At 40.9% G+C, this 11083-nt stretch overlaps 1 protein-coding gene across 5 annotated transcripts in view; it reads left to right on the top strand.

Annotated features, from left to right (window-relative positions):
* The window catches only part of kif21b (kinesin family member 21B), a 57074-nt gene extending 45997 nt beyond the window's left edge, over positions 1-11077 (top strand). For 3 of the 5 annotated variants that reach the window (XM_031861471.1, XM_031861564.1, XM_031861389.1), the window contains 8 exons: positions 376-512; positions 1168-1348; positions 1672-1836; positions 2598-2715; positions 2811-2981; positions 7331-7530; positions 8371-8507; positions 9709-11077. In XM_031861471.1, the coding sequence (XP_031717331.1) occupies positions 376-512; positions 1168-1348; positions 1672-1836; positions 2598-2715; positions 2811-2981; positions 7331-7530; positions 8371-8470 (1072 nt within the window). In that variant the 3' untranslated portion in view covers positions 8471-8507; positions 9709-11077. The remainder of the gene's footprint in view (positions 1-375; positions 513-1167; positions 1349-1671; positions 1837-2597; positions 2716-2810; positions 2982-7330; positions 7531-8370; positions 8508-9708) is intronic. The other 2 variants (XM_031861735.1, XM_031861649.1) reach the window with 1 other exon arrangement.
* Positions 11078-11083: the final 6 nt, after the last annotated feature.

Raw genomic sequence — 11083 nt, 5'->3', positions numbered from 1 at the left:
GGGGGGGGGGGAGAGAAATTCTATAGGAAAGCAGCTCTTATAATGCCTTAATTGGTATGTTCCACAACAACAGGAAAGCGGGGAGGGGGAGTAAAGGCCGGCCGGAGAGATAGAGTGGGTGGGCTCTGACAACCAACAGGAAGTAGTGTGATGGCATATTTGCATAGTTTTTAGGGGAGCACATTATATCTCTGTATCTATTGAGGTTTGTATTGTCACTGTATAATGGGAAGAATATGTGTCTTTTTTTTTTTTTGTTATATTTGTGTGCATGTTTGTGATAGTGCATACACCTGTAGATATGTGGAAAGAAATCATCCTCACTGATGAATTTGGAAGACACTGTGACACCGTGTGTGTGTGTGTGATCTTTAGGGGTGTGATCAATCCCATCGGGGGTGTGAAGGGGGGTCGGACAGCGCCCCTGCAGTGTGTTTCTGTAGCCGAAGGCCATTCGAAGGCAGTCCTGTGTGTTGATGCCACAGATGAGCTGCTATTTACTGGATCTAAAGGTACACATACTATACTATATATATTTAAAAGCTGTTTTAAATGGATTCATGTTGAAACAAATAACATGATGACTTAAAGTGTGCATGCGAGTCCTGTGTGCTGGCTCGCAAATCGCAGCCGCTCTGCTCTGCGTGAGAGCAGTATCCATCTTTTCATATAACTCTGCAAGAATATGAATAGGCATATTTTCCAAAATTTCAAACAATGCCTCTAATCTGCCATCACAAACAGAAATAAAAAAAACAGACAATTTGTAGTTTTTGTGGCTTTGTCATTTTTACATTTGAGTTTGTGTGCAGATTAAAGAAATGCAACATGTTAGTTAGTGAACCTTAGAGATGTGGATAGCCATATTTTGTAAGCTTTGGAGAGAGCCAGGCTGCTTCCTTGGTTTTGCCCAGCTAGGCTAAGCATTAAAACTTTATGCTAAGCTAGGCGTAGCATTTCAACTCTTCTGGGTAAAAATCATTTCTTTAATAACTGGTACAATTCTTTTCTCAAATGTGTCAAAAGTCAGATTACTGAGACTGACTGACAATGAGTAATGTAGCAAAAATAATAGCAAGACTAGAATAATCTGATCTATTTATTGCAGTATGATATGAATGCAAGTACCCAAAAAGAGAATTTGAACTGTCTTTTTTCCTTGTGCAGATCGCACCTGTAAGATGTGGAACCTGGTAACAGGTCAAGAGATCGTCACCCTCAAAGGCCACCCAAACAACGTGATTTCAGTCAAATATTGTCCTTCCTCCTGTCTGGTCTTCTCCGTCTCCACCTCCTACATCAAGGTGTGGGACATCCGCGACTCTGCCAAGTGTGTCCGCACGCTTACGTAAGTTTCCTCCCTTCACCCAGCCACATGGAACGCTTTGGAGCAGTGGAACAAAACAATTGCAGTTGAGGAGATATTTTTTAGAAGCGATTTAGGGACATGCTTTTTCGGTTCAGTTATCTATCAAGTTGCAGAAAAGTGATAAATTAAATGTTTTATGTAAAATGTATCCAGAGGATATGACAACTGTAAAATTCTGCTCATTGCACTTGTTTCTGACTCCGTTTCTCCCATTTGTTTCTCTACCTCATGTCTCTCCTTTTTAATGTCCTCATATTTATCCATCTCCCTTAAACCTTTTTGCTTCTCTTTACCCCAAACAGTTCATCGGGGCAGGTGGTTTCAGGGGATGTATGTGCGGGCACCACCACCCGCACAATAACATTTGCTCAGGGTGAGTGTCAGATTAACCAGATAGCCCTCAACCCGTCAGGATCTGTGCTCTACGCTGCTGCTGGGAACACTGTTCGCATGTGGGACCTCAACAGGTATATTTGTTCATTAATCAATTTAGTCACAGATTCATTTTTTCATTGAACTACTCATCCAATTGTTTGTTACAGTATGAAGTCAGTCAGTCAGTCATGTAGTATGTATTCATGAACTCCTTCACTGATTAATATTCTTATAGTCATCCCCAGCTTTGTTGGTTCATTCTGACCGCCAGCCCTAAATTATTTTTTGACGTGGATGTATATATTCACTTATCAGATGTTACTCAACCAGAAAGTTAATTAACATCTGACTTAAGAGATTAAAAAGGTTGTCAAAAGAAAGTGCTGAGTTTGTGCTCTGACGTGTGCTCGAGTATGTTCTCTACAAGGCACCTCTTTCTGAGATCCAGCAGCTTCGCTGTCTTTTTATGCATCTCGAGGGAAATGATTAACAGATTGGACCAGACAGTTTACGCTGAGGGGCTCAGACCCAATTAATGATGCATAACAGCCCCCAGAAATGAAAAATGAATGTATTAAACATTTCTCCAGTATCGTCTCTGCCTATGGCATTGCTGTGTCTCAGTAGTTTTGCTTCACTAGCGAGATGGAAAGCGATTTCATTCAGTGAAACCTTGAAAATGTATTTCACAGATGTTTGGTTCACCAATTATGTTGTGTGTGTGTGTGTGTGTGTGTGTGTGTGTGTGTGTGTGTGTGTGTGTGTGTGTGTGTGTGTGTGTGTGTGTGTGTGCGTGCGTGCGTGTGTGCGTGCGTGCGTGCGTGCGTGCGTGCGTGCGTGCGTGCGTGTGTAGGATGCAAGGAATGGGGAAGCTGACAGGCCACAGCGGCTCTGTCATGTGCCTGACAGTGGGACAGTCTCTGCTGGGCAAAGACCAAGTAATCACTGGCTCCAAAGACCATTATGTCAAGGTACCACACACTCTCTCACACACACACATTCAGACCATACCCGAGTGTCACAGATGCAGACACATCTAGTCTCCTGCTCCCTCTTCTGTCCTCAGGTGTTTGACGTGGCAGAGGGGATGCTGGGTAATATAGGTCCAGCTCATAACTTTGAGCCGCCCCATTATGACGGCATCGAGTGTTTGGCTGTACAGGGAGATGTGCTGTTCAGCGGGTCCAGAGACAACGGCATCAAAAAATGGGATCTAGAGCATCAGGAACTCACTCAGGTGTGTGTCTGCATGTAGAGCATGTGTTTTTATCAATATATGTGTTATTGATGAAGAAGGGACTTTTTTCTAAAGCATAAAACACGTCTCTTTTACTCTGCTGAAGACATACAGACACTCGCTAAGGGTTATTTGAAATCGAGACCGCATGTGTTGTCTGTTCCTACACAGTATGTGAGGTCAGCGGGGTCGAGTTCAGCAGGCAGCAGAATTATTTTATATTCATGTGGATGTAGAGTTCATACATCAAAGTTTAAAATCCTGACGTTATGGGCTGCAAACCTGCAGGTAGAAGAAGTCCATCGTTCTCTGAGGCTATTAATTCATGACATCTCGACCCTTAACTTAAGCCAGACTTTCTATATGGTGCATGAAGTGTAGATAGTGTGCCAACACAGTACAAAGGGGCTTTGGGAGATTATTGTGGGGAAACTATTCCTTTTGGTGAGGAAACCAAATTTGAATGTGCTTCTAGTGTGGAGTCGTGGTTTTGATACTCAATTGATTGTTTACGTAATTAAACATTTAATTGATTGAAAATTAAATAAATGATTTTGCAGCTAAGCTAGCAGCTCTGTTAGGCTGTGTTTAGTCAAGCAGCACTTTGAGCTAAATGATAATGGCAGCATGTTAACATGCTCACAGTGACAGAGATAATATGCTGATGTTTAGCAGGTATAATGTTTATCTTAGTTTAGAGTGTAAGCATGCGAACATTTGGTCATTAGACCCCCCAAAAAAAACAACAGAAAGTACAGCTGAGGCTGATGTCATTAGTTTAAACCAAAAGTATTAGACACATTTAAATTTTGCCCTGAGAGTGACACTAGTTAAAAAGTCAGGGGATCACTAAAGGCTCTACAATCTATCCTGAGGGGGGCATGAATGTCTTTAATGGCAATCCATCCAATAGCTGTTGAGATGTATCAGACAGACGGATATTGCCATCCCGGCCACTCGCTTACCATTGTTTCTGGGTCAAGCTTCTCCAATGTGAGGGTTTTCTACCGTTCTTATTTTATCCCGTTGTGAAAGAACCATTGGTTGGAAATGTCTTCTTTATTTTTTTACTATTTTATAAACTATTTATTTAAATAATTAATTGAAGAACTAAAGAATTGAGAATAAAAATAACCATTAGTTGCAGACATTTATTAGAACAAAAGAAATCACAGACATTACAAAACACGCACACACACACCGTCTGTGCCCATTCAGTCCCAGTAGAGATTGTATTTTACTCGTTATCTGACACGGGCTTTGCTGGTCAAAAAAAATGTGCTGCCTGTTGAGCGTTCAGTTGGTGGACAGCTCCCTTCGTGTCTTCCTTTTCCCAGAGGGTTCTCTCTGTGGAGAAGGTCAACAGAGTGTTGTTATGTCAGGGTGTTGAAGCACACACACATGGTAGCCACAGGTACCAGAGAGGAAAGTTATGTGTGTCTCTTTGTATGCATGTGTTGACTCCTGTGATGTCTCTACTGCATCCCACATTGGCGCTGCATATGTTATAGTGCATTATAATGCACCTTGTGGGTGGATGTGGCTTACTCATTTGCATATGCAGTAACATGCATATTAATCAGCACTTTCTTGTTATTTGCATAAGTTCTATTTAGCCTTTGTTGATCCGAACACAGAAAACAAGAACATAAGACATTACAGTTTCCATTCAAAGGCTGAATTATATCAGTTCAGTTAGTGCTGTGGCCTGCGGCACATAACCTTAACCTCATTTGTGAAGCAGCCAACACAATCCATTTTACAGCCTCTCTAGCTCTGTAGTCTCTGTCTAATTATGTAATAGGATCAAATCGTGGCTTAGGGTACAATAGAATATATTACAGTAGACTCTGCCTCCTCCAGGACTTCTGCTGCTCCGGCCCTTCTGTTAAAATGCATACGTCATAGTGTGTTTCTTGGGAGAATATGGGAAGCAATTTATTTATAATTACTCAATTCTAGTTTAGTGATTCCCAATTGCTTTATAAAAATATACCTCCCAAAAAACAATTTCAAGTTTGAGTGTGTTGTGCTGGTTTGTCGACATGCCTATGCAACTGTTGCTGCAGTGTGATGTTGCTCTCTATGAGGTGTTGGAAAGCACTGACACATTTTTACCCACTGGTGTAAAGTTGTTAGAGATAGCTCTTATCGCACTCCCAATTACCCGTGGGCAGGATTCCTCCATTTCCCCTCAGTGTTAAGGAAGGATTTCTAATTTCTCAACTTTTCGGGCCTCTAGATCCGAAACTAAAAATAACAAACTGCTGACACCCGGAATCAGGAAGTTGTCCTGTCAGCTGTCATGGTGGGAGCTTCACATAGATTATACTGAAATGGTGCTATATTTTAAAACCATTTAATATTCATGCAGTTACTTTAAAATACATGTATATCAACATTTACTGTATGTTAGTTTTCGACAAGATGGAAATGCAGATGATGTTTTGATTTATAGGCGCTTAGAAAAAGTAATCAACTTCATCTAGCTCAGCACATAAATTAACAGCATTGAACGTGGCATGCTGCACTGACTGATGCCGGGTCTAGTATCTATGATAACAGCATTGACGATCAGACAAGAGCCCGAGCCAGACTGGATTTTCAGGGTCAATGGCATCGATCTCTGAGAGTTAAAGAATTTAAATATGATAACATCATATCAGCCATATTGGTTTTTTTTAACGAATTATTGGCCGACATATAATTCAATACTTATATTGACGAAAAACTAATATCAGACGATTTCTCAGCCAGACAGTTTTTCAGTCTAGCTCTAATAGAGAATGGACAAAAGCTATTATGTCAGTGGCCAATACATCCTTGTTTTCTACACTGAAAGACTCTTTTGGGCAAAGAGGAAGGCCACATAAACATACTCAACAAACACTTCACTGTTAAACACATCAGTTTTCTGCCAAAGGACATAAACATGAACTTTCAAACCTTCAAGTAGATTTTTGGGTAAGTAGCATGAATCCAGGATTTCATTCTACCGACCTGCTGTCTACTATGTTGTCTGTGCATTGTTTCTCTAGTCATTTGTGTCAACAGTTTCTGTGTTGTATTGTGAATCATGATCATTTCTTGAGAGCTACTCATGGTATTTTTAAATATACTCCTTTCTTTATACAAAGCGATGTGAAATCTGCACTACATTATTTGGTACGTTGCAAATTATAGCATAATTGGATAATGTTTCTCACAGCATGTGTATTGTTCTTTGCTTGGACTATTGTTCTGTAAGAAAAGCTGAACAGAAAAACAACTCAGAGCTGTGTTTCAAGGTAAAATCTCCTTCAGTCAAAATAATACTGATTCATCATTGGGCTCAGAAAGCTGAAGAGGAAAAACATATGTTTTCTAACTGCGAACTGCAGTGTGGAAAACAAAGAAAAACAAATTAGTATGTGAGGTAATAATGGAACAACAATAATCAAAAGGTACTTCATTTGCAGAGTTATTTTGGGGGAAAGCTAATCTCAAATGCTATATGAAAATAATGAGTGACAGAAGCAAATCAAACACAACATGAAAAAGTAGATTAATGTAATAAAAGTTATCTCCCGGTGCATGTGTTCCTCTGTTTGGCCCTAAATTAATAAGCCTTGTGTAAAATCTAAATCGTTATTTGTTTGCTCTGTATTTTAAGCTGCTGACTGTGTTTAACATCTCAACTGTGCAGTGCTGCCTCATCTGTTCTTCAGTGTCTCTTTGATTAATACCGAAGTCCTGAAAAAAAGTGGAATGTCAATTTTGAAACTATTTGTCAGATGTTTTTGTCAGTGTATTACAATCTGTTCCTCTCAGCAGAAGTGTGAAGATGAGCTGCAGGAACAATGAATCCAATACAATCAGAATCATGTAGACATTAGGTCTGACTATAGGGTTGACATTACTGATAAATGAGCCAAATACTTGCTCAGTAATCTGAAATGAAGACAATTGAAACACTTCCTACTAACGTGTATGATTCTCCTCACACGTCTGCACCCTTTCTTTGCTATTTCTCTCCTGTTGCTTTATGAAACAGCGGCTCATGTCAGTTATTATCTCAGTAAACATAAGACAGATGAATCATGTTTGATTTTATTGTAAAATACTGAACATGCAGACACATGAACTAAGAATGACTAAGGTATTGAGTGATATGTGCATTTTCCATTCAATAACTCACGATGATCCATTATTAATGAAACACTTATATAATGAAACTGGTGCTTTTTTAGGAATGCAATAACTCGGATGACTCACATTCCTGATTTTTATTTATATTTTAATGTAGAAACAGGAGATTTAGGCTAATATAATTATCTCTCTCTGACTTTGTGTCTGCTTTGACTCCACAGCAAATCCCCAACGCCCATAAAGACTGGGTGTGCGCTCTGGCATATGTCCCGGGCCGGCCCATGCTGCTGAGCGCCTGTAGGGGCGGCGTGCTGAAGGTGTGGAACGTAGAAAACTTCACCCCCATAGGAGAGGTCAGGGGTCATGAAAGCCCCATTAACGCCATATGTACCAACTCAAGACAGATCTTCACTGCGTCCAGGTAAAAACAAAAGAAATGCAAAAAACAATCGACAATGAATTGATCCTGCTAACATGTATTGCCTGCCTGATATGTCTCATTCCTCTGTGCCATAGAGCTTGATTGTTGTCAACTATTCAACATTATTTATCAATCCCAAATATACCTTTTACTGCTGTAAATACTCACTAGAGCACAACATGTGTGTTAATCTGCTGCTGAAAATAGCCCCCAATATTTAAATCTTCAGTATCACCAAATGGGCTTGGAGCCCAGAGCCATAGATGAGGTATGGGAAGTCAGAATCTACCGAGAGATTAACTATAATGCGTTGTTAGTTTTTGTTTTCGTGGTATTTGTTGACAATATCAAGGATATATAATAATGCCAGCCTTATCAGGAGGGTTTGGAGGTTGAGCACATGAGAGAGAGAGAGAGAGAGAGAGAGAGAGAGAGAGAGAGAGAGAGAGAGAGACTTCATCCCAAGCAATAATCTGCAGTTGTGTGTCAGCCTCTGTAGCTCAGAGAGTGGGATGCTACATCATGTTTTTCTCCAAATCTGTGTTTTGCTGAGCTCATAGCTATGTCAGATAATGCTTGTTTACTGTTTGTGTGTATCTGAGTGGGGCATTCTGCGTGTCTGTGTTCATTTGTTTTCCACTTTTCGTTCAGGCTATCACAGAAGTTGACTAACTTTCTACTTCCTCTTCTTCCTGTCTTCTCCTCTTCTCACTCTTGTTTCGTCACTTCTTTTATCGTTATCATCTCTTAATGCTCTTTCGTCTTCTTTTCCGTGGACGAATATTTCCTCTTCTTTGGTCTCTTAAACTTTGCCCTCCTCCTCCTCCTCCTCGACCCCAGTGACTGCAGGGTGAAGTTGTGGAGCTATGTGCCAGGCTTGACCCCGTGTCTTCCTCGACGGGTCCTTGCCATCAAGGGCCGAGCCACCAGCCTCCCATGATTGCCTCTTCTCCGCTCACCAACCCTCCCTTCCTCTGGTATTCTCTTAAAGTTCCACCTTCTTTTCCATAATGTGTTCCTTGCATTTCTTTACCTGGGTGGTCCCTGCGCTCCTCTGTTTGCTCCTGTTCTGTTCTTATCCATTTGTTCCATTTTGCTTCAACCAATTCTTCTATCATTGTTTTCTATGTTTTGTTTTGTTCTTTTGTTTTTTGACACGCTGCTGTTTGACTTCTATTTTTGTTTTTATTGTAGTTACTGGTTCATTTGCAGATCCTCGCCTCCACTTTTATTGTGTGCAAATTAGCCTGCTGCTCCTTTTTTTTTTTTTTTTTTTTAAACATGCCTATTACATTTTTTTTTTGCCAAGTTCAATACCACTGACATGCGTGAAATAGCTAACCTAGCACTATCTAGTCTGGCATGTAACCCTGTGTAAAACCCCAGCATGACTATTGTACATTTCAGTTTTCATTGAGATTAACCAAACAAGATATATTTCTTTATAATTTGTGAGCTTTAGAGGTGCTGGTAGGTCACCTTTGAACAACGCCATGCTAGCTATTCCTCCAGTCTTTATGCTAAGCTAAGCTAAATACTTGCTAGCTGTAGCTTCATATTTATCATACAGACATGAGAAGGGATGTCAATGTTCTCGTCAAACTCTGGACAAGAAGTGTATTTCTCTTCAAGTGGAACTTTTTATTTAACATCTTCACCATTATCCTTTCAGACAGAATCCACTCGATTGACATTTAGCTTCTCCTAACACCAACCAAAGAGCACAGCTAACCTCTTTAGCTAGTGTTAATGGAAAACACAAAGCTGTCCTGGGTAACGCTTAATTGACCAGTGCAAGGTGTTATGATTAGCACCCAGGGAACATACCGGAAAATTAAAATTAAATTTGCTGGTCAGTTGAGAGGAGTGTTTATTAGATTTACTTGTTGCAGAGTTATGAATCATACTTGTTTGTCTTCTTTTCTGGGAAAGTTGGAGAGGTGTTTTCTTTCCCTGACACCATGAAAGCGGTCTGTAATGAAGTTGGTGTGTGAAGTGCACTATTAAGTCAATCTCTTTGTGCTGTGTCTGATGTACTGATGTACAATGGTTTGTTTTAGAAGGGAAGACTGTCTTGTTATTTCCTACTTTTGTTGTGTTCTCCTCACTTCCCTTTGCTCACCATCCCACCCCTCTCTTTTTGTCTCTCTCTCTCTCTCTCTCTCTCTCTCTCTTTAGCGACAAGACAGTGAAGATCTGGTCGTCGAAGGTGTGGAGGAAGAGGTGATAACGGAGGTGGTTCTTTTTTGTCGCCCATCTTGCTGCAACTTCAGCTCCTGCTCTGTGACCTGCTCACTTCTGTCAATGAGATGTGGAACTGTAAACACCGTTTCCAAGGCAATCAAGGTGTTTTTTTTTCTTTGTCAGGGTGCAAAATGACGAAGCAGAGGCGGAATATGTATTCAAAGGCAAAAAACTATTTGCCTTTCAGATTTTTTTTTTACTGCCAATTTTAAAAAACCATTCAGGTGTGACGCTCGGACAATATGAACCGCATCTATCTCGCCGTGGATTCACCAGGCAGAACAATTTCTCTCTCCTGACATTAAAACTACCACAGCCTGGCGTTGGAAGGAAAAGAAAAAGTGTCCTCCTGTTCTTTCACCAAGGTTTCCTTATCCTTGTGGAACAGTGACAGAGGAATCCGCTTAAATACGTGTGTACTCGTGTATCTATCTACCTTGTCTCAAAGTCATGACACGGGCTGAATTTAAATCCCAGAGGGACGTTAACTGACAATTTGGACCTCTGACAGTTTCCCCTCGTTCCTCCTTTCAGGACTGTCCGTGTCCATTAGCATTGTTCTGATGATGAACACATTGGAGGGTCATGCTATGGGCTCATTGGGTTGGATGATCAATAGAAAATTGTTGATGTTGGTTAAGGAATCACTGGACAATTAGGAAACGCCATCGTTTTCCACACCGGAAACGCCCTCCAATCCTTTTGTTTCAAGTCGCTCTCTGTATCTCACTGAACTTTATTGTGTTCCACAAGTCGTAATTTTTTTTTAATGACTTTTACTAATTTATTATTTTCCCTACCTCAGTTGTTTTGGACTTTGGTGTGAGGTGGGAGGGAACATTTTTACAGGTCTCTGTGCAAACACCTGGTGCTTGACATTTTGAAGTCTTTATTGTAAGCCTGTCTCTTCATCTCTGTGTGGATGTGTCCTCTGTGGCTCTCTGGCTTTAAGACTGTCTAGCTGCTGACCCTGCAAACAGGAAAGCACACGACCAGCAGTGCAACTAAGGTAGCACTGGCCCCGGAGGATCTGACAGAATTGTAATATCGGCTCTGAAAACTGCTAACTGCGGCAAAAAAACAACCCACCCCTGCAGATGCACATGACACAGTACGTACCTACAGCACACACTCTTAAGACATTTGTGAGCCGGGTACTTCTGTTGAGGCCAAAGTGCCAGATCATTATCTCAACCATCCTACAGTATGTGGCCCAAACTTGCCATTTATCCTCCACACAAATGGTAATAGGAGCCCTATCAGTTCCCCCCTGCCTGCTTTCAGCTCCACTCTGATCTTTAAGGTTAGC

The sequence above is a fragment of the Anarrhichthys ocellatus genome, unplaced genomic scaffold (genome assembly GCF_004355925.1).
Source record: "Anarrhichthys ocellatus isolate YVR2014 unplaced genomic scaffold, GSC_Weel_1.0 scaffold1, whole genome shotgun sequence".
In the NCBI taxonomy this organism is placed as follows: Eukaryota; Metazoa; Chordata; class Actinopteri; order Perciformes; family Anarhichadidae; genus Anarrhichthys; species Anarrhichthys ocellatus.
The sequence above is the reverse complement of the archived record's forward strand: the minus strand, read 5'-3'. Positions and strand labels throughout refer to the sequence as shown.